Raw genomic sequence first — 23712 nt, 5'->3', positions numbered from 1 at the left:
TATGCCTCCAGGGGAACAGTCCCAGCAGGTACTTATCACCCGCTGAGCTAAGAACCACTCGGGATCCAAGCCCCTGGAGACACCTCTATTGGGGCAGCTCACAGCCGGGGAAACCAGCCAGCTTTGGCAGCAGTTGCAAGAAACGACATACCAAACACCCTGGTTTCTAGCTCCATCTCAGACTTGCCCCTACTGCAAGGTGCTAGAGCCAAATTCTCCAGGCAGTTACCATGTTTACACACACGTGTGCCACACACTGTGCTGAGCCCCTCGGAGCTGTAGCTTGGAAAACTCTCACCACGGTCGGAGGAGGTGGGTAGAGAGGCTCTGAGAGGTCATCCGATTTTCCCAGATCACACAGCCAGTAAGGGAAGGCGCCAGAATCCAAGCTGGGAGCTATGTCTGATGCCAAGACCCCTGTTCTGTCCCTTGCACCCTGCAGCCCTCCGGCCTGTCACCTGTCTGATACCGAGGAGGATGAACCCCTGTTCTGGGTGATGATGGGCTTGGGGAGGGGGACGGAGCCAGGGCCCCAGGCTCTAACAGCTCGGCTCCCCAGCCAGCCAGCCTGCCTGCCCCGGGCTGGCCCGGGGCCCTCCTTCCCCGCACCTCCTCCCGCACGGCACCTGGCTCCGCCGCCAGGGAAACAGAAGAGAAATGGTCTTACTTCTTGGATGCGTCTTCGGGAAGGGAACTCGGGGAGCAGCGGTGGCAGGTCCCTCGCTCCGCTGGGAAGTCCCAGACTAGCGGGAAGGGCCGCCTCTGCAGGGCGGGTCCTAAACCCCCGGCCGCAGGCGGGTGCCAGCCACCGGGGCGGCTCTGCATTCCTGTTTATTCTGGTATCAATAAAAAGGAACTGTTGCCATAGGAACAGATATTTCACTTGGTGCGCGGCCACTTCCACAATGCGGAACACCGCGTCCAAGCCACACGCTCGAGCGGCACAAATAAATACCTATTTCGTCAGACGGGGGAGGAGTGAGGCCAGGCTCAGGCATTTCCCGCGCTTCCGACCCGAGGGTCAGCGGGAGTGCGGCCCGGCCCGGCCCGGGGCGGCGCCCACCGCCTGCCTGCCCTGGGAGCCTGGCCGCCAGCGGGAGGGCCGAGCCACACGGTCAGCGCTGGCCAGCCGGCTGGGCCAGGATCCCCAGGCACCCTATTATTCTGTACCCTCAACTTTGTCTGAGTGGCATCATTGAGAGTGCGAGGAAGCGGGAAGCTGACGGGCTCCAGGCCCGAGCGGGCCCTCTGGGTCCTCGAGTCAGCCCAGCCGGGCTCCCCACCAGCCCCCGGCAGCAGCCCAGCGCCCCGGGTTTGTCAGCTGTGGACAACAGCCGGTGGACGGGTGGTCGGGAGATAAGAGAGTGACACAGGGTTAGTGGAGGCAGGGGGTCCGCGCTCAGCAGCCAGGACGTTTCCTTTGGGGACAACCGAACCCGCCGGGACAGGGCCCAGCAAGGACGCGGCGCCTGGCGCTCCACGGACCCCGGCTCAGCGTGTGACCGAGTGTCCTGGCCGTCTGGGACACCTGTGGACGCTGAAGACCGCCTGGGTGCTTCCCGGTGCTGGGAGCGTTCTCCTCATTTCAGAACCGGTGTTCACGCGAACGTTTGGGCATGTTTTCTGGTTTTATCATCCTCCTTAATCCTCTAGCCAGGAAGCTGGCACCTGCCGGTAAACTGGGCTCCCTTCCCACCTCCCGGTGAAGGGTGTGGCTGCCTCGAAGGCCATGAAGCCCAGGACGCATATCAACCCTGAACAGGGGCATTGAAAAGACAACGGGCGCCCTCTCTGGCCCGTGTATTTTACGTGACATTTGTTGAGTACCTACTGTGTTCCTGGCACTGTTCCGAGTGCTGGAGCTATGGGGTAACCGATAGGTTTGGGCTCGGGTAACTTACATTCCCGGGGTGGGCGTGGGGTAGTCAGACAAAACAGAAGGAGGCAAACCAGAGACTTGGACCTCTGATGAATGCAGGACTAAAGTAAGAACAGGGGAGGAGAAGGGGAGGGGCTGACTCAGGAAGGGTGGACGCCAGGGCGGTGACCTTTTAGGGAGGCCTGGGTGGTAAGAAGGAATCAGCAACATGTTCCCATATGAGAGCATTCCAGGGAGTGGGAAGAGCCAGTGGAAAGGCCCCAGGGTAGGAGGGAGTTTGATACGGTGGAAGAAGGCCAGCGGGCCGGAGTGCTGGCATGAGGGGGAGGTGGGGCGTGGGACCTGATCAGGGAGGCAAGGGACAAGTTGTGCATGGCCTTGGAGCCTTGACCAAGCTGGCCATTCTGGAACCACTTAAACTTAGGGGGTCATAAGTTCTTGGGTATCAAACAATTTTCTAGAAACAACTGGTGTTCCTTTTCATTCCTTCTTCCTAAATTCTGCCTTTCTTGAAGTCCTTTGAATGGTATCCTCCCCAGGCTTCCTGTCCTGCTGTGGCTTAATTTCACTAAATTCTAGTGGTGGAAGACTGCCACTAAATTCCTGTCAAGCTTCTCTTTGTTGCCATATATTGTCTTGCTGTGCAAATGGCTCTTCTGGGCATTTCCCAGGGCCCACAGTGGCTTATCTGAACCAGTCTGGGTGCCCTGTGGCAGTGGGGGAATAGGAGGGATCCTGGGGAACTGACAGCTTCTGTATGCCACCTGCAGAAGACAGAACCCCCTAATCCAGCTTACTCCAGAGGAGCAGACTCAGTCCCCATGCCAGTAATGACCTTCATTTCCACTTTGTATTTTCTTTATTGGAGGACTCTGACAGCAGCCCAGAGCAATGGAGAGCCAAAGAGAGTTGGGCAGGCATCCGCCCAAGGTTGGGTGCCATGTTCCCCAGGCAGTTGGGAATCCTTATACCTCTTCCATTAAAGCTCTTCTCACAGCCCAACCTGTGTACACACTCATCAAGCTCACCCACCAGACTGTCAGGCTGAGGGCTGGGGCCTCACTTTATCTCAGTATCCTATCCCGGGACCAAGGTGCTCAATAACGTTGTTGACTTGTAGATACCAAAGACATTGACAGGCCTGTGCTTGTTATAATACCATCTTGCTGTGTGTGTGACTGTTTATGAGATCAATAGTTAACATCTTCCAAGCCATACCTCATCAGTAAGAAATAAAACTATACCCCATAATGGGATCCAGGTCAATAGTATGTCTATTTATTCACCTAAAAAGATGTCTGGTACATGTCTGGTGAAAAATCAAACTGCACAATCACATATAATGTGATTCCTACCCTCCCTTTTTTTTCAAGATTCAAAAGTTAGTACTTACAGTTCATAGAGGACCAATCTGGAGGTCTATACACTGGACTGTTAAAAGTGGTCAGTTTTAGATCAATGTATCTTAAATGTCATTACTAGCCATCATTTGTTAAATAAGTGTTAAGATGGAATTAGAATGGGCTGTGCTCCTGGATTGCTGTATTAGAATTTATGAGGGGGAGGGGCCCACAAATCTGGATTTTTAGCACAGCCCCCTGGAGATTTGTTTGTATCTGGGATTTTGAGAACCACTATTTTACAGCATAAAATTACAGGCCTTTCTCCTTAGTCACAATATTTCTGTAATATTTGTGGTTTAAAAGCAAAACAAAACCAGGCATACATCGTTTTTTGCTCTCGGAAAACAATAAAGATTAAAAATCTGAGAAATAGCAACCTTTTCTAACCGACGATAGTTATGATTCACATCTGGTTCAGTCATGTCCATTTTGCATATTGGAAAATAGAGGCCTTCTGGGCAAAATGAGCCTTTCAGGAGTTTACTCCAGGTTATGGCCAAATTCAAACCTAGTCACTGCCTCCTGCCTTGGGCAGTGGAGCTTTCCCGGGAGGCCTTCCCATTCCCTAAAGGAAGGACTCTGGAATGCCAGGGGTGGGAGATCAGATTTCTTGCTCAGCCCCAGAAGAACTATGGGGGAACCCAGAGGTAGAGCACACCCCTCCCACACTTCCTTCTCGCCCCTTTGAAGTCTGTTTTTCCTGGGAATTTAGAGGAGCCCAAAGGAGGGGTGGTTAGTGAAGACCCGGAGAGGCAGTCAGGAGTGGGAGCTGGGGGATTTTCCTGCATGTGTAGTGGGCTGGGGCTGCAGTTTGCATTAAAAACAAAACAAAACAACCTCCAAAAATATCTTTCCTTTCATTTTTGCTCCCCTGTCTCCAAGCTCACAGGCGCCTAGAGCAGCTATCTGGGTGCACAAACATCAGACAAGAAGTTCCCATGGCAACTCAAAACTTCCTTCTCGGCCCTATACTCAGTCTAAATCTCCAGGGTCCCTTTTCAAGGCCTCAATGAGGTTTCTGAGAAGCCACCCACAAAACAACCTCAGGATCCAACCTCCTCCCCACCCCCAACATGCTCAGTTGAAAGGACATGGAGGGGGGCAGAAACTGTATTGGCAGAAAAACTTGTCATGGGATCTGTGGAGAGATTATAAAAGGAATGAGAGTTGCCTTTACAACAAATTTGAACCGGGAAGAATTTGCCCGGTGGAGGGATTTCAAGTGTGCAAACAGGAAAGTACCAGTGGGGAGTGGGGAAGAACTAAGTTTTGTTTCAGAAAGCTGGCTCTCCACTCAGCTGCGGTTGGGCATGGTGAATTTTGTCTCTTTAGCTGCAGAGGGGCCCTGGGCTGCCCCCCATCCCCAGCACATTTTAACTCACTCGTAGCCAGTAGTCAGGCGAAAGAGGGATAGTGGAGCTAGGGATAGGGAGAGGAGTGTGTGTGTGTGTGTGTGTGTGTGTGTGTGTGTGTAGGGAAAGAGAATGAGGAACCTGGGCAGACCAGAGCTTGTCAAGTGAATCAAACTTCCATGATTGCTGGCAATGGGATTGGCAGATGTAGCAAATAAAAATGTACAGGCTGAGTTTAATTTGACTTTCAGATAAGCAACAATAAGTTTTTAGTATAAGCATATCCATACAGTAGTTGGGCTATACTTACACTAAAATATTTTGTGGGTGTATTTGAGGTTCAAGTTTAACTGGGTGTCCTTCAAATTTTATCTGGCAACTGTGCCTGGCAGGCAGGGACGGAGGTGAGGGCTGTCCCTCTGGCTACAGGGGAGAAGCACAGTTACTGATGTCTACAGGCACCTGGAGTGCTGTTCCTCTGTCCCTGCAGATGCCTCCCTCCCTGCCGGGAACCCACCTGAGCTCCAGGTAGGATGAGGGTGTGAACCTCAGGTGGGCCTTTACAACAGCGCTGGGTAGCTTACCAGGTATGGCCAAGTGTGAGTTATTCCCAAAGGTGACCCACCCTTCCAGCTCAGTGGTTAAGAGCGTGGACAGTGGTGTCAATGGAGATACCATTCCTCGCTCTACTGGTGGACGGCTAGGTGACCTTCAAGACCTCATTTCCTCATTCTGATATGGGGCAGACATTCTTTTGAGGAAGAAAGGAGACACAGCACAAAGGGATGCCCTTCACATTACCTGTCACAGAGTGTGGGCTCCAGAGTGGTAGATGTTATTTTGATAACCCATTTAAAAGCAATATAAATTTTCCTGCACGTGAAAAAAGTGCGATTAAATATTAGAGTTGATACAGCCTCAGTGATGTAAAACAAACACAACCACACATACAAGCTCTGAACAGCAAAGACTATGGTTAGGAGACACCCCCAATGTTACCAGCAGTTGCTTAGGGTTAGTGGGATTGTGGGTAAGGCTTCCCCTTCTTTATTCTCGATTTCCCAAAATATTCACGGTGAACATACAATACTTTAATATTAAAAAGTTATTTAAAAATAATTTTTGATGAAAAATTTTCTAGAAGTATTGTCTTACTTTGTACCTGACTTGAGAATACTGTAAATGAAGATGGATGGCTACCATCTTGGGTTTGACTCCATAACCCCATCCTTGGAAGCTTCTAAAGGAGGAGGGTTTTTGCCTCTTCACTAAATGGACCAGTTGGATCCCTGACTCTTCTTGCTTTCCATGTGTGAGACAACCAGACTAGTGCTTCTAGAGGCCCTGGATTTAAAACTCAGCTCCACCCCTGATGGGATGTGTGACTTTAGACAAGTCATGTTATCCTCCCAGCCTAAATATTCTCATGTGTAAAATAAGGGTTAATACTACTTCCCTCCTTGAGAGGGGGCATATCTGTTATATTTATGAGTACATCCACATGCCTTGCATGGGGTAGTGCATAATAGTGGTTAATAAATACTAATTGAAGGAATAAATGAATTACATCGATGAGATGACAGATGTACAGCATTTGGCAAAGTGAGTGGCAATAAGTGATCAATATTATTTGCCATTATTATTACTAGCCTCAGGAGATGTGCAGACTTTGGCATAGATGGGCCTCAGTCTGCATGTGTTTTCTACCTCATTGTGGGATAGAAGCATTCTCTTAGCAGGAGCAGGAGCAAGCTGCGAAGCTCTTTAAAGCTCAGTCTCGGGATCCCTGGGTGGTGCAGCGGTTTGGCGCCTGCCTTTGGCCCAGGGCGCGATCCTGGAGACCCGGGATCGAATCCCACATCAGGCTCCCGGTGCATGGAGCCTGCTTCTCCCTCCGCCTGTGTCTCTGCTTCTCTCTCTCTCTCTCTCTGTGACTATCATAAATAAATAAAAAATTTTAAAAAAAAATTAAAAAAAAAATAAAGCTCAGTCTCCTCTGTTAAATGAGGATGACAATCAGCAGTGACCTTGTAGGGTTCTTGAGACCGAATGAGCTAGTGGTGCCTAGCACAAAGTAAATGCTCCCAGAGGGGACATTTGGGGGCCCCAAACTCCTTGCTCCCTCCCTGGCTTGTAGCTCTTAGTGGTACAGCATGTGGCCCCTGGAAAGACTCTGATCTGTCTGCTATTCTGAATAGGTTGCCAGTGAAAAATGTTGCCTTTTGAATGAGGCTCATGGCTGCAGCTCCAGGTTAGAGGGAACACAGGGTCTTCAGATTAGATAGCCCCCCCCGCCCCCGCCCCCACCACCTTTGTGAGAAGATAGGAACTGGGTGGGAACACTTAGGAGGATTGCCTTGTGGGAAATCACTGGAGCTGGGATTTGAAATCGGATTCATCTAATTATGGAGCTGCTCCCTTTCTGCCTGCCCCAGCGCAGCCAGATTCAAGACCCCCCCCCCCCCCCCCTCCAGGAAGGCGCCGGCAATCCTCAAGTCTTGGCCAGTTCTCGCTTTTGGACTTAAGAGAACAGTTGTTTCAATGTTCCAAAGCAGTAGCCCTGCGTGGGGATCTCCCCAGGGCAGAGCCAGACTAAGTCGAGAGATAGTCTCAGAACTGAGGTCCTGAGGTCGTGCTGGTGGAGGTGGGGAGTGGGTGGGGGTCCAGGGGAGGGTTGGCAGGGCAGGCACCTCTGGGGCAGATGTGCAGCCAGTGACTCCCCTCTGCAGGCTGGACCACTGGGTCAGGTGGGCTCCATGCCCGCGGCAGGCTGGCAGATAATGAGCCCAGGTGAGCCCGAGTCCCCTGTGACACTTTCTAATCCCGTAGCACCCCGACTGGCAGGGTCCACGCTGGCCAGAGGCAGAGTTTCACCTTCCCCAAACTTCTCCTTCCAAGCATAAAGTCTGGAGGGGAAACTCCCCAAATGCTTACTGCGGGCATTCCTTTTCTTCTTTCTACATCTCTGGTATTCCACATTATTTTTACACGGACTAAAGACCATGTTTGTCTCGTTCTCCAAGTTAAAAAAAAAAATCTCATTGTCCAGAGCAGAAAAGTGGTAAGAGCTTACCGCAAATAAGTAAACAAAAAGACGGATAGAGAAGGGAGAAGAAAAACAACAGTGTTATCCAACTCTCACCCTTGAAAATTAAGCATTGTGTGTTTCCTAAATGTTTTTCTCTTCACCTGTGTATGGATAGATCTCTCCCTGCAGGTCGCTCTCCTGCCTCCCGGCTGCTGATGCAACCCCAGGCGGGCCATCCCCCCTGCCCCACTGCGGCCCCGCAGGGTTACCCGTTTCCCACCCTCCTTACAAGCGCCTTCGTGGGCTTCAGACCCCGCCAGGGGATGGAACCTGCCGGGCTTTCATAGTTAGGACACCGAGTGGGTGCCTATGTGTGTGTGTTGGGTGGGGTGGGGGCGCATTTGCACACTGGAATAAAGCAGTATAAGGGTGGATCCCCCCAAAAAAGAATGTAGGAGGGAAAGAAGGAATGAAAGGAAGAGGTAGTTTAAAAGAATGAAGGAAGGGAGGAAAGCAGAGCAACGAAGGAGGCCCGAGGTGCCCGGCGGGCTGGGCGCAGGGCGCAGGGAGCCCGCGCTGCCCTCTCCACGCTCTCCGCGGGGTGCGGGCCGGGACTTGGCCTCACTTACCGGACCGGAGCAGCACGGCCCGGTAGAGACCCGAGGCCTCGGCGGGGCCCCGAGTCCGCTCGCCCAGCCTCTGCGCCATGCGCCCGTGCGCCCGCCTGCGGAGCCGGCACTGCGGCCGGGAGGAGAGTCCTGCGGGGCCGGCGCCTCCGCGGGGTGACGCCAATCGAGGCCCGAACCCAGCTGCGGATCGAGTTACCACCGCGGCGGGAGCTGAGCTGGAGCTGAGCTGGAGCAGAGCTGGGGCTGAGCTGGGCCGGGAGGAGGGACCGCGGGCAGGTGCGGGGCTCTGCGCGCAGCCGGGAGGGCGCAGGCAGGGGCAGGGGCAGGGGCAGGGGCAGGGGCAGGGGCAGGGGCAGGGGCCGGGGCAGGGCAGGACTCCTCTGGAGCCCAGGGAGAGCCCGATGTCCTGGTTTTTAGCCTTGGTCTCCCACCCACCACTCCCCACTCTTCTCCATTTCCCTGGCCACTGGCTTCCTTGAATGCTACGAGCAGGTGTGGGATTCTGGAGCGGCATCCCTGGCATCGTGCCCCAGGGCCACCAGTTAATAGGGATGTGACCCCGCGATTTAATTACGTAACCTCACAGAGCCACAGTCTTTTCATCTGTAAAATGGGAATAACCACAGTACTTATCTCACAGGGTTATGAGGGTAACTGATTTTATATATGTGTGTGTGTACATATTTATATTTATGAATATATATATACACATTTTACATATACTTTTTAAAAAAATTTATTTATGATAGTCACACACACACACACACACACACACACACAGGCAGAGACACAGGCAGAGGGAGAAGCAGGCTCCATGCACCGGGAGCCCCACGTGGGATTCGATCCCGGGTCTCCAGGATCGCGCCCCCGGCCAAAGGCAGGCGCCAAACCGCTGCGCCACCCAGGGATCCCCATATACTTTTTTTTAAAAGATTTTTTTATTCATGAAAGACACACAGAGAGGCAGAGACATAGGCAGAGGGAGAAGCAGGCTCCATGTGGGGACACCCATGCAGGACTTGATCCTAGGACCTGGGGACCATGACCTGAGCCAAAGGCAGATGCTCAACCACTGAGCCACCCTACATGTTCATTATATTTTTATTTATATATATGTATATATATAATGATTATATGATTCTACATATATATGATTATAAGTATTATATATAATCTTAGAACAGCGGCTAGCACAGAACAAATGCTATATATTGTTATTTAAAAAAGTGTCCCGGGGAGTGGCACTGAGAAGTAGGGGGTGTTACTGTAGGAGGACAGTTGTGGTGAGACTCCACAAGGATGTCTCCCCGGTACCCCGGGTGGCTCAACGGTTTAGCGCTGCCTTCAGCCCAGGATGTGATCCTGGAGACCCAGGATCAAGTCCCATGTCGGGCTCCCTGCCTGGAGCCTGCTTCTCCCTCTGCCTGTGTCTCTGCCTCTTTCTCTCTCTGTGTCTCTCATGAATAAATAAATAAAATCTTAAAAAAAGAAAAAGCTACAGATTTAAAACTATTAAAAAAAAAGGATTGATGTCTCCCAATTTGTACAATCCCTTTAATAGCCAGATGAGAGGACCAGCCAAAAGAGTCTAAGGATGGAGGAGCAAAGTCAATCAGGCAGATTTGCAATATATAAGAAACTGACAATTTTGACTATCTACTCTGCTGTCTGATGCCATGCTAAGTTTCTTCTAATATAAAAACTAATGTCCTCTTTCATCTTCATGACCCTATGAATTAGTGTCTATTAGTGTTCCAATTTTGCAGATGAGGAAACTGAGGCTCAGAGAGGTTCAGCAGTTTATATGGGATCACACAGTGTGGAGTGGGGACACAAACTCAGGTTCTGACCTCAGACATGGACCACTCTACTGTCCCTCTGTTATCTCACTTACTCTTCACAAAAGCACTGAAGGGGAAGTGTTATCTCCAGTTGAGAGATAAAGTCATTGAGACTCAGGGAGGTGAGGTGGCTTGCTCATGCTCACACAGGTAGTTGGAGGAACCAAAACTCAATCCAGTCGCTACCCACAAAACTAGTCCCTGAAATGTATAGACCCCCAGAGCTGTCCAGGGTACTGGATGGCTTCTGTTCAAGGCTGAGCCTGTGTGGGCCAGGGAATCTTGAGCTGGCTGTTGGAGCCTTAGCCACATAGTACTGTCTCCCTGCACCTCTGCATCCTCTCCAGCCTTGGTGTCCCCAGGCCAAATGCCAGCCAAATCCTCTCTAGCTTTCCTTTGCCACTTCCCAGGCCCAGCTTCTGCTTCCTGTATTTCTCTGCTCTTCAGTCACCACCCAGGACCCAAGTGACACACTTTGATCTTTGGGGACATCACTGGTTGGTCAGACTGACATATATCTCATCAACAGCCAACCACTATTAGTGCCAGGCACGATTACAGACATTTGGCATTGACTATATTTTAGATCCATTCTTTAGAGGATGAAATTATATACAATTTATTATTCATCTCACTTAATCTACTCTTTGATCAAGTATGGTTATGCCCCTTTTATTTTTTATTTAACTTTTAAAAAAGATTTTATTTATTCATGAGAGACATAGAGAGGCAGGGACATAGGCAGAGGGAGAAGCAGGCTCCCTATGGGGAGCCCGATGTGGGACTTGATCCCAGGATCCTGGGATCACAACCTGAATCAAAGGCAGATGCTCAACCACTGAGCCACCCAGATGACCCTGGTTATAACCCCTTTTAGAGATAAATTTCAAGTAACTTGCCCACAGTCACATAACTAGTTAGTAATGGAGCTGAAATTGGAACTCAGATGATGCCAAAGCTTTTTCTGCAGGGGCAAAACAAAGCTAGCTATTGAACAAGGTGGGGGGGTTCAGGAAAATTGTGACTAAGAAATATGCTTTTACTGAGCATTCAAAAAGGATTAACTCTGGTCTCACCCCTGAGGAATTCTAGGTGAGTCTGACTTACCTGAGCCATTTAGTCTCTGCTTCTCATTTTCATTATGAAATATAGCCTGAGGAGAGTATTCTTTCTGTGAACAGAAAGAAAGTAGGTGGAGGTGAGGATCCTTTGTTCGTTGGCAAGAGAGGAGCGAAGAAATATTCATAGTGTCTCCAAGTTCCCACAGGAGGGACTGATCCAGGTCAAAGTCCTCTCCAGAGAAACAAATTACTATAGTCCTTGGAATGTGCATGTTGGGGGGCCATTCATGAGACATGCTTTTTTAAAAAAATAAACCTTTTTAGAACAGTTTTAGATTTAGAGAAAAATTGAGAAGATAGTACAGAGAGCTCCTTATACTCTGTATCCAGTTTTTCTGTTAGTATCTTATATGTGTGTAGATGTACAGGTATGGCACATATGTTATAATTAAAGAGCTAATATTGACACGTTATTACTAACCAAAGTCCATGCCTTATTCAGATTTCCTTAGTTTTTAACCTAATGTCCATTTCCTGTTCCAGGATCCCATCCAAGATACCAGGTTACATTTAGTTGTTAGGTCTCCTTGGGCTCCTCTGGACTGTAATAGTTTTTCAGATTTTCTTTGTTTTTGAAGACCTTGACAGTTTCAAAGAATACTGAGATCCACATTCTTTTATGCTGAGGTCTTATCCGTGCTTCTACCCAGAGTACCTTCACCTTACCTTCCTGGCAAACTCCTCATCCTTCAAGCGCCAACTCAGAAGGCTCCTGGGTTTGGTCTTCAAGGTCAGGTCTTAGACATCTTCTCTTCTCTCTCTACACTCTCATGACTTTAAAAACAACTCTAAGCCAATGATCCCCAAATGCCTATTTCCAATCTAGACTTTCACTCCAAGCTTAAACTTTAGCCAATAGGCTACTTGACGTGTCCACTTGAAAGTCTAAACGGCCCTACTCACCATAGCCCAAGCAGAACTATTGATCACTCCATCCCCTAACCTGTTCCTCCACTGACCCCCCATCTTGTCAAGTGACTCCATTCTGGCCCTGTGGCTCAGACAGGAGCCTGGAGGTCTGCTTTGCCTTATCTTCCCACAGGCCCACAGTCCTCAGTCACCAAGGCATGATGAGTCCACTTCCTGGCATCTTCCCCATCCATCCAGTCATTTCTTCCAATGCCCCAACCCTAGCCCAGGCACCACTCTCCTATGCCTGGATGTCTCCAAGAGCAAGCTTTTAAAATGTAACTCAGACTCTGCTGCTGCTCAGCTGAAAACCCTTTGGTGCCTTTCCTTTGTACTTGGAGTCAAACTCACATGTCTTCCCCTGGCCTTTAAGGACTCCACCATACAAACCTTGCCTGCCACTCTCTTAAATACCATCTGTTTGCTCCTTCAAATGTTCAAGGGCTTGTGATGCCTTAGTGAAGAAAAAAGACAAAGGTCCCTGACCTTACGGATCTGGCACACTAGTCGGGGGAGCTAGACAATAAGCATAATGAATAAATAAACTAGATAGTATGTCAAAAGGATGACAGGTACTATGGAAAAGAGGGAAATTAGAGGTATAGGGGAGTAAGTGGGAGCAGTATGTGGTAATTAGTGGCTCCCCAGAGAGTCTCATTGAGAAGGTGAGATGTGAACACAAACTTGCAGGGAGTGGGGGAGCTAGCCAGACAGATGTTTTGGGCAAGAGTGTTGCAAACAGAGGGAATAGAGCAAAGGTCCTGAGGCCGAGTGTACCAGAAGGTTCAGGGAAGAGCAAGGCTGCCAGGGTGGCTGGAGTGGAAGGGACGCAGGGAAGGTCAGCGGGAAACAGGGCTACCTTCCTTCATGCCTCACACTCCAGCCACTAAGAGTTCTGCTTGGGTTCCTGAAAGCTGTGCTGTTTCTCACCTCCTGCTTTTCACAAGCTGTTCCCTGGACCCATGCGTATTCCCCAGCTCTGCCTGGCTTCTCCTGCTTATCAGTTAAGTCCCAGCTGAAATGCCACTTCCCCAAGGAGGTCTCCCTCAATCATGTGCTCCTGCACCGCAGATTTCCCTTATATGACTCTTCACCACTGGGTTATAATTATTTGAGTCCCATTTCCTCCGTCAGACTGTATGAGTCTTGCGTGGGGAGGACTGGGTTCACAGCTGTCTCCCCAGGGCCTCCTCCAGAACTGGGCATGGCTCGGATGTCCCGTAATGATTTGTTGAAAGAAGGAATGCAGTGAATTAGGGAATGAGTGCTTGCACCCACACAGGGAGCTCTGAGCTATACGGGGAAGGCAGGCAGTTCCAGAGAGAGTAAGCCATGGCCAGAATGGAAGGAGGATCCGTGCTGTCTGCCCAGGGATTATTCAGGTACATAGAAGGGCCTGGGGTGCTGACATTTCCCTAGGGTGCTCCCATTTTGAACTTTGTCACTCAGAGAGGATGTAGAAAGGGCGGGTGTTTGGGATTTGGCCAAGCCTCTTTTGTGGTTTTTGACAAAGGGATTAAGAAAACAAGTAACTTCATCCCTGTAAGAAAATTTCTGGGCATAGAAAAAGGACCTGCTCCAGAGGGCTCGAAGGGGATCTAAGCTTCTTCTCATGTCTCCCTACAGACTTGGGAAGTGGGGCTGGGGCCCAAGGGCAAGATTAGCATTACAAAGCCAGAATTTATAAGGAGCTGCTCCCAGAGCCAGAGTTCAAAGAATTGTTCCTTGCACACTCACCAACCCCCTTTGCAAGAAAGACTTGTTGGAAAAATCAGGCCATCCTGTGTCCAGGAAGACCTCACTGATTGAGGCAGATTCCTCTCTCTCTTCAATGACTGGAGTTTGGTGAACAAAACAACACTGCACGTGCACACAACCCCTTGCAAAGGCAAAGATGAATTGAATTTGCTGATGCATTGCTGGTATTTGATAGTCTTTTCCAAAGACTTTGCTCGTGAATACGTCAGTTATCATTTGCTCACGCACTTTTGGGATCGGAAGATGCTGGCTTAGTTATAATTTTGGTTAGTGAAAGTTAACACACACAATTTCCAGAGGAAATACTATTGTGTATGGTACAACATACCCAACTGTGGCTGAGCACAACCCAGTGTGTTTGCATTTGCATTTCTCCTGACCTTACTGTGGCTACCACCTGCCTCTTTTTCATGCCCCGATTATTGAGAAAGTTTTTGGAGGTTGGTCCTTGGTGACCTTCAATGAGCCTATCCCACAATGAGCCTATCCCACAAAGATTCTTCTTCTCCACTTTGCTCTGCTGCTTCCCCTGGAGGCTAATGCCTGTATTTGAGAAGTGTCAAGGCTATGGACCCACCCATCACATATCCATTTTAGTCTTCTTCACAGGATGCATGAACCAAGCTACACTGAAGGGATTTTGCTTTGTTTGCTTGCAAACATTTAAAAAATTGAAGTATAGCACTCATACATAAAATGCACTGATTTCAAGTATGTGGCTCAGCAAAGTTTTACCTATGTGCTTCTCCATACAACAACCTCCAAGGTCAAGATATAAAATATCCCCTGCATCCCAGAAGGTTCCCTTGTGCTTCTTCTCAGTCAATGGCCACTGCTTCCCAGAGTAAGCGTGAATTCTAACCAGTAGCACCATAGATTTGTTTCTCTTGTTCTGGAACTTCATGTGAATGGAAGCATAAAATTTACTCATTGGGGCCTGACTTCTTTTACTCAATGGTATGTTTGAGATTCGTTGATGCTCTTGCCTGTATGAGCAGTTGATGTGTGGATGGACATTTGTGTGGTTTCCAGTTTACTCTATGGCTAATAAAGATGCTGTGAACAACTTTCTGTGAACTTTTGGGTAAACACAGTGCTTGTTTCTGTTGGAAACAGTGGAATTGTGGGTCATAAGATATCTAGTAGATACTGTCAACAGTGATTGTATCAGTTTATGTGCTGTGCTTTTGATATCTTCGCAATATAGATTAAAAAAAAACACGTTGAGGTCACTTTTGTGTATAATCCTTTGGATTGGTGGGGGAGAGGAAGGAGGTATTAGCAAAATTATGTCTTAGATGAATATAGATGGGCCTGAATTCTGCCCTTGGAAGAGATGAGGATAGGACCTGAGAGCATTTGTCCTTGTAACTTAGAGGGCATCAGAGGGAGACGTGTCTCTGGGTGTCCTCATTTATTCCCCCACCCCACATCATTACACTGTAAACACCCTGAGCTCGGGCCCCGTGACTTATTCAGGCCTCTGTGTTCAATGCCTAGCTTGGTTCCTGGCACCTAGACAGGTGAGTAGTATAGAAAAACCAGTTTAATCATTGTTGCAAATATGTACTGAACACGTCCTAGAGCTGAAGGCTGTGGTAAGACCTTCCCAATATGGTTGCACTTAAGCTGCATGATAAGTCCTCTGAACTCAGGGGAGAGCAGGGCTCTTGTTTTATCGATGAGAAAGGAAGCTGTGGCCCTGAGCAGGTTAGGATACACAGCTGCGAGCAGCAGCTCTGCGGTTGGACTGGAGGCAGTCTGACTCGGGAGTCTGTGGTCTTTGCCACAGTCACAGATCAAGTGTGTGTGTGTGTGTGTGTGTGTGTGTGTGTGTGTGTGGTGGCAAGAGCCTGCACCCCATTTTATAGAGGAGGAAGCTGAGGCTCAGAAACATTAAGGGGCCCTTCTCTATGGAGTCAGCTGGGCCAGCCTCCCTGCAAAGCTAAATTTAAAAAAAACTTTTTTGAGAAAGAGAGTGAGTGAGGCAGAGAGAGAGCAGGAGCAGGGGCAAGGGCAGAGGGTGGGAGACGCAGACTCTCTGCTGAGCAGGGAGCCTAAAGCAGCAGCAAGGTGGGGCTCGATCCCAGGACTCCAGGACCCCAGCCTGAGCTGAAGGCAGACGCTTAGCCCACTGAGCCACCCCCGGGGGCCCCTGCAAAGCTAATTCTTGAAGGTGGAATATTTTTAATGTGGACCCTTGGCTGTTGCCCCTTACGTCCTGTTCCCCACTCCTGAGCACATGGCCACCGGGTTTACAGGACTGTCTGAGAGCGTCTGTCTTAGCGCCTCACTCTCACAGAGCCACTGTTGTGGCGGCGACACCTGCCGCCTCCCTGTCCTCCATCCCTAGGGATGGAGAGAATCAAACCCGGCCATCCTTCATTTTTTAAATTATTTTTTAAAATAAAGTCTTTTATTTATTTTTTTAAAAGATTTTATTTATTTATTCATGGCGGGGGGCGGAGAGGGGCAGAGACCCAGGCAGAGGGAGAAGCAGGCTCCATGCAGGGAGCCTGACGTGGGACTCGAACCCGGGACCCCAGGATCAGGCCCTGGGCTGAAGGCAGCGCTAAACCGCTGGGCCACCCGGGCTGCCCCATCCTTCTCTTAAAGTGCTGGGCACTGTTGGGAGGGCGTCAAACCCCAAGACCGGCTCCTTCGCAGTGGTCCACTTCCATCACCCTGGCATTGGGCTCGCGGCGAGCACAGGGGCCAGGGCACCATCTTCCACCCGAGGAAGGCCCCGCGCTCCGGTCTCAGGGGCCCTGGCTGCTCCGTTCGTTTCAGCCCCTCAGGCCTCAGACGCGGGAACTCTGCCCTCCCGCAACCCAAGCTGGGGCCCGGGCCCGGAGCCAGAGGGGCAGCCTTCCTTTCCTTGCCTGGACTTGGTGGCTGGGCTGTTTAATGATCCTTGAAAGCTCATAAAGTATTTCACACACGTAATACACATATATGTAAATCCACTGCTTTAAACGTTTGGAACAACCTAAGTGCATATTTAAGTTTATATGCCCCTTCCCCAGAGTTGTCACTGTTGTGGATGCTGTGTGTGTATGTTTGGGTCATTTTTCTGCAGTTTGCTTTTTAAAATTCTATAATATGTCTTCTAGAAATTTCTATGCGATACATGTAGATCCTCTTCACTATTTTGATCTACTGCAGTGTAAAATATAGTGTGATGCCCATCATTTTTTTCCCCCAACCAATCCCTTTTAGTGGGACATGGAGGTTGTTTCCAATATGCCGCTATTAACAAACAATCCTGCTGCAAGCATCCATGTGCTTGCCTCTCTGTGCGGGGATGTGGGCGTTTCTCTAGGGCAGACACTGTGAAGTGGAAATGCCGGGCCAATGCTACATTTTAGCAGATGCTACCAAATTACCCTCCAGAATGGCTGTACCATTTCACACGCCCACCATCAGTGTCTCAGATTACTGGATTGTCTACACCCTTTCTAACTCTGGGTGTTAAGAATCTTTGGGTTTGTCTACTGAAAATGAGTCTATGGTATTACAAGTCAGGATAGTGGTTACTTTTGTGAAGGGTGATAGTGGATGGGAAGGGACATGAGGGGGCTTTTGGGAAGCTATTGATGTTCTGGTTTTCGATCTCAGTGGCTACACAAATATTTTCAGTTTCTCAAAATTGATTGAGTGGCATGCTTGTGACAGGTGCATTTTTCTGTATGTATGTTATTCTTCAATAAAATGTCAAACCATTTGGGATGCCTGGGTGGCTCAGTGGTTTAGCACCTCCCTTCAGCCCAGGGTGTGATCCTAGAGTCCTGGGATCGAGTCCCACATTGGGCTCCCTGCATGGAGCCTGCTTCTCTCTCTGCCTCTCTCTCTGTGTCTCTCATGAGTAAATAAATGAAATCTTAAAAAAAAAAAGTTAAACCATTTCTTCCTTCCCCCAATATGATGGGTGACAAACAGCATCCCATGATCATTTTATTTTGGAGGTTGAGCCCTCTCTTGTTGGTACATTGACCTTCTGGGTTTTATCAGAATGGTTTGTCTGACAGGGAAACCCCCTTTCAGAAAGAGGAAAAGATACTTGACCCTCCCTGAGCACCAAACATATGCTCTCATGCTCACTGCACTCTTTCAGGGTAGATGCCGTTCACCTCATGAGGCTGGGGCCCAGAGCAATAAGGTGACATGCCTCAGGCCACAAAACTGTCTGACTACAGAGTCCTACCCTCCTTGTTACCCTTTGAGCTGCTCATGTGACAGGCGTTGGGCTAACCATGTAATAGGCATGATTGCAAGTAATCCCTGCAACAGCCCAGTGAGGTAGTTACACTTTACAGATGAGAATGCTGAGGCTCAGAGAGGTTCAATAACTAGCTCAGCATACCCATTAGTAAGTAGAAGAGCAGGGTGAGCCCAAGTCTGCCTGGCTTTAAGGCTATGATAAAGCAGTTGTATGCAACAGAATGTTCTGCAATGATGGAAATGTTTCATATCTGTGCTGACAATATGGTAGCCGCTAGCTACATGTGGCTATTCAGCCCTTGAAATGCAGCTAGTGCTTCTGTGGAACTGGAATCTTAGTCTTATTTAATTTTAATTAATTTAAGACAGCGCCAACTTTAAAGTGTCAGGTCACGAGGAGAGAAACTGCAGGGTACAGGTGCAGGTGACAGAGCAGCCACCCCAGTAGGAAACCAGCCAGCCCATCAGGAGGGACTCACTCATAGCAGGCCTGACAAAGCCCAGACACAGAACCACGCTCTGCAGCAAGAGCCAGGGCTTTATAATCAGATGTGGCCTAACAAACCTCTTAACTGAAGACTCAGTTTCCTCATGCATAAACTGGGTGTCAGATTAGGGCTTGTTTTAAGACTAAATGAGAGAGGAACACCTGGGTGGCTCAGTGGTGGGGCATCTGCCTTTGGCTTGGGTTGTGGTCCTGGGATTGAGTCCTGCATCGCATCAGGGTCTCCACAGGGAGCATGCTTCGCCTGTGTCTCTGCCTCTCTGTGTCTCTCATGAATAAATAAATCTTAAAAAAAAAAAGATTAAATGAGAGAATGCAGACTGCCTGGCACATATTTGACAGTAAGCTTGTCAATAGACTATTGTCACAATGATTGGTCATAGGCTCACTTTTAAACTTTAAAGGTTTTTCGTTATATAATGGTAAAGCATATTCATGCTAATAATTTAAATAAGGCAGGTGGGTATAAAATGGGACCTAAAAATCTCCCAACACTTTAACTCCCCAGCCCCCTCCTAGATGAAACTGTTGTGAGCATTTTCTTATGTGACCACTCAGGAATTGGTTCCACTCTCATAAACATCTGGAATAATTCTAATCTATCCCTTTGAAAAGTGCAAAAGGGATCACACTAAATGTACTCTTCTATAACTCGCTTTTGTCACTTTGTGATACCGCACGTACAATTATTTCACTGTCTGCATGGGTGTCTTTCCGCACATGCAATTATTTTACTGTCTGTATGATATTTCCTGGTAAATGTCATTGGTAAGTTATTTTGCAGGTCCTTACTAATGGACATTTAGGTCGTTAGCATGTATTTTGCTATTGTGAGCGGTGTTTCCATGAGCACTTTATTTTTTTATTTTTTATTTTTTAAAGATTTTATTTATTTATTCATAGACACAGAGAGAGAGGAGCAGAGACACAGGCAGAGGGAGAAGCAGGCTCCATGCAGGGAGCCCGATGTGGGACTCAATCCCGGGTCTCCAGGATCACACCCCAGGCTGCAGATGGCACCAAACCACTGCGCCACCAGGGCTGCCCTCCATGAGCACTTTACATGTGCCTTTTGTACATGGGTAAGTGGGTCTGCTGGAGTGAAAATTCTTACCTGTGGTGTCGCTGGGGCAATGGTTGGGGTATTTACAACTGTGATAGATCTTGTCATATATAAAATCTCATTTCAAACCTCTTGAGAGTGCTGGACTTTAAAGGAATGTTCTAGTAGGTTCTTCTGATAAGACTCCTCAAACCATGCTAATAATCGCCCCTGGAATGTATTTGCTGGGTAGGTTTGGAATTTTGGAGAAATTTTTCCTTTAAGCAGATCTGGCTTCTAAGGTCTCCATTGTGTAGGGACATGGATAAGGGCAAGAGAGGGGGCTTGGTGAGAGGGCACCCTGGAGTCAGAGGACTGAACCCCTCCTAATCCCAGCTCTGGCTGGCTGTTGGAGCCTGAGGGCAAAAACTCTGCCTTCCCAGTGTACCAATCCTGTAGGAAGCAGGGCTTTGCTGCTTATGAACTGAACCTGTGGATCTGGGTGGGGAAGGGAGAGGAGAAAAGACACCCAGCAGGGCCTTGCCAAGGACTGGACAATAGCAATTCTCAGCAGGCGAAATCCAAACAGCCCACAAGTGTAAGAAAAGATGCTTGGCCTCCCCAGCAGCCAAAGAAATGCACACTGAAGCAACAACGCAGTATTATTTTTCACCTATCAGATTGGCAAAAATTAAAACAAAAATGATATCTAGTATCGGAGACTGCTGGATACTTTGTGTGGGGAAATGTACCCTCCAGTACTCCTGGAGGGAGTGAGGATAGTCCAGTCATCCTGCAGGGAAATGTGTGCGTTCCGATATCCATACTCTTCTATTTCTAGGAATTTGTTTTCAGGAAACAACTGAACATATGCACGAAGATACACGCTCAAGGATTTGCGTTAACCAGCCCTGTTTATAATAGTAAAAAAAATTGACAATAAAGTAAGTGTCTAGAGGTAGAGGATTGATTAAATAAGCTGTGTTATTGCCATAAAAGGTAACAATCTTTGGCTAAAACTGATGCTGTAGACTCGTGTTCATTAACATGGGAGATGCCCACTATCTGCATATGAAAATCAAGTGGAAAAAAACCAGGTTACAAAATAGTATTTGTGATTCCATTTTTATCAGTAACAAAATTAGTTATATGTATATTATTATGCATATAGTATTATCCTCTAGAAATAGCATATTATATATACATATGTTACATATATTAATTATATATGTTTGCATGTATGTATGTGTATATGTGTGTCCACATATGTATATTATTTGAATTTATGTGGGAAATGTTTGGAAGGGTGTGAGGGAAAATGTCTCCAGTGATTATACCCAAGTGGTGGGAAATTTTATTCATTCATTCATTCATTCATTCATTTTTGTCATTCTCTGCATTGCTGAGGGGTTTATTTATTCATTTTTTGCCAATGAACTCGTATTGTTTTTATAATAGGAAAAATAACATTAATATTAATTTAGGAAGCAAAGAAAGCTGATAACTCTGTCTCACCTATGTTAGCCAGTCTAAGTGCAAGTATCCCCTCACACCAAGACTGCCCCCAACTCTTGTCCACTTTGGAAGCCCTCTCTGATCCCAGGACTGTCTGTAATTACAGTAATAATGAGGAGGAGGAAGAGGATAATGATGTTGGTTTATTGAGCACTCCCTGCACGCCTGGTACTTCATGCACATTCTCTCATTGGATCCTCACAGTGGCCTGAGACATAGATACTCTTGTGTCTTTGGATTTCCTAGGAGAGCCTGAAATGGGGACTTTGTGCAAGTGACTTATTGAGGGGGGCATTCATAGGAAGTCTGTGAAGGAGTAAGGGAGGGAAGTAGGATGGGGTAGTAGAAGTTCAGCAAGGATGGGGGTTTAGCTGGAGTCTGGTCATGACTATACATGGCACCACGTTGTCCTGCTTTGAGGCAAGAGGACTGGTCTTTTATCCCTCTACATTAGTTGGTCATTGGCTGTAGGACACAAGAAGGGATAACCAGATGGTGTCAACCTCCCATCTACCTCTGGTGAGTCACCTCCCATCAGCTAATAGTTCTAAGAATGTAGCTGTTAGTGGCCAACACTCACAGCACCTGGTGGCTGCGTGTGCTGGATGAGTGCCGGGGACCTGGGTGGAGAACTATCCTCCTACATGTCATTAGCCTCATTTTATAGATGGGGAAACTGGCTCAGAGAGGTTAAATGACTTGCCCAAGGTTACTCAGCTGGTAGGAGATGGAGCCTGGTTTTGAACAAGTCCGAAGCTCTTGCTCTGAGCCCGGAAACCAGACTGCTGGTAATTTCACAGAGTGGAAGAAGATTGAAGCTGTGGGTGGATGCCCATCCAACATCCCCTGCCCACCGTGGGCCCCCTCCACCTGCTCCACATTAGCATCTTGATTGATAAGCACTTCCAACATGAGCTTCTGAAGAAGAGAGTCACAAAAAGCCTTTATGTTTCTGCAGAGGTCCCTGAAGGTTGTATATTGGTGGAGCTGGTTGCTAGGAGACATTTCTCAAGAAAGTTTCCTTTGGAAAATGAGCCCCGGCTCTGCTCATAGCCTCACGTTATGATACCTGGGAGAAAGCCATCCCAGCCTGTGTTTCCCCCAAGGTATTAGATGTGGATCCAATTCCTTCTACTGGTTCGTCCAGGTCCCAGCTCAGAATGTATCCTGGCTGAAAACAAGTCCTGGGCCAGATTAACTCAGAATCATGGAAAGAAAGAGCCCTTTGAGATGACCTGCCTGCCTTCCCTATTATGTAAATGGGGAAACTGAGGCACAGGGAGTTGAGGAACTCACACAATGAGCTAGTGGCACGGTCATCACTTGTGTTTCATTATTGCACAAGGCAGCCCCCCATTCTCTGAATCGTGTACGGGGAAGGCAGCAACACAGTATATGAGGACTGGGTCCTTCCCCTTTATTAATCCTTGGGTTTCAAAGCCTTTTGGGGGACAAATGATTACTTTGCTCGAATGGAGATGAGCAGTTAGCATTAATTGGTGGGCATCTACTATGTGCCAAAACCCGGAATAGGTGCTTTAGGGTCTTCACCTGCTAAATCTGACCTCTGAACCATCTTGGGGTCTGTTTCCATGGGCTGTTTTTTTCTTGACTAAAGATCACATTTTCCCGTTTCTTCACATGTCTAGAAAATCTTGATCATATACTGGATGTTGTGTGTGTGATGTGTTATAGAATCTGGATTCTGTTTTCTTCTGAAGAGTGTTAAGTTTTATTTTAGCAGACAGCACAATCACTGGCTGATCCTTTCGAAATCCCATGCGCTTAGTTTTACACTTTGTTGGGGAGAATTCACGCAAAGCCCGAGCTGTTTCCCAAGCCTCCAGAACCTGGCAGAGCTTGCCTTTCAACTCTGAGGAAATCAAAGGATTTGGCTTCAGGCTTTGTTGGGGCAGGTCTACAGCCGCACTTGCACTAGGGCACGGTCCTCACTCCTAGGGCACAGCCTCTCTAGTGTCTCAGTTGGAAGGCTCAGGAAGGTCTCTCCAACCTCTCCCAGCCTGCTGGTAAACCTTTGGATAGTTTCATCCTGTGCTTGCATAGCCCAGCCTTTGGGCAAGGACTTGTGGGTCCCGGAGTCCCCTCCACAGACTTCTTGGGACACCCCCACCCCCCTGGCCATGCAGCTCCCTCCTCTCCAGTGTCCTGTCCTGCAGATTCCTTCTGTTTTTGTCGTCCCAGAGGCCCAAACTCTGATCCCTGCCTCCTGAGCTCAGAGGGACTACAGTGCTCTGTGTGAGCTCCTCTGAGAGCTGGGTGGGGAGGGGCTCATGGGCGGGGTGGGGGTGGGGGGAGTCCCTCTGACCTGCTCTCTGAAGACTGGCTGCCTCTGATTTGTCAAGTGTTATGTTATTTTTGTTGGGAGGGCTGGTGTGGTTCCAAGTCCTTTGTTATGGCCGGAAGGGGAAGTCCAGCTCATAGTTGGGCACTCTCTCTACATTCGTCTTGGAATGCTTACAAGGACCCTGAGAAAAAGGGCTTAATATCC

General features: G+C 48.4%; 1 protein-coding gene across 5 annotated transcripts in view; it reads right to left on the bottom strand.

Annotated features, from left to right (window-relative positions):
- The window catches only part of FAM107A (family with sequence similarity 107 member A), a 53059-nt gene that overhangs the window by 11480 nt on the left and 17867 nt on the right, over positions 1-23712 (bottom strand). For 2 of the 5 annotated variants that reach the window (XM_072720612.1, XM_072720611.1), the window contains one exon: positions 11240-11303. The exons of 1 other annotated variant lie outside the window; for it this stretch is intronic. In XM_072720612.1, the coding sequence (XP_072576713.1) occupies positions 11240-11303 (64 nt within the window). Of the gene's footprint in view, positions 1-667; positions 1292-8291; positions 8796-11239; positions 11304-23712 lie in introns of those variants that run through there. 2 more of the 5 variants (XM_025985518.2, XM_025985526.2) reach the window with 2 other exon arrangements.

This window comes from Vulpes vulpes, chromosome 9 (assembly GCF_048418805.1).
Source record: "Vulpes vulpes isolate BD-2025 chromosome 9, VulVul3, whole genome shotgun sequence".
NCBI lineage: Eukaryota > Metazoa > Chordata > Mammalia > Carnivora > Canidae > Vulpes > Vulpes vulpes.
The sequence above is the reverse complement of the archived record's forward strand: the minus strand, read 5'-3'. Positions and strand labels throughout refer to the sequence as shown.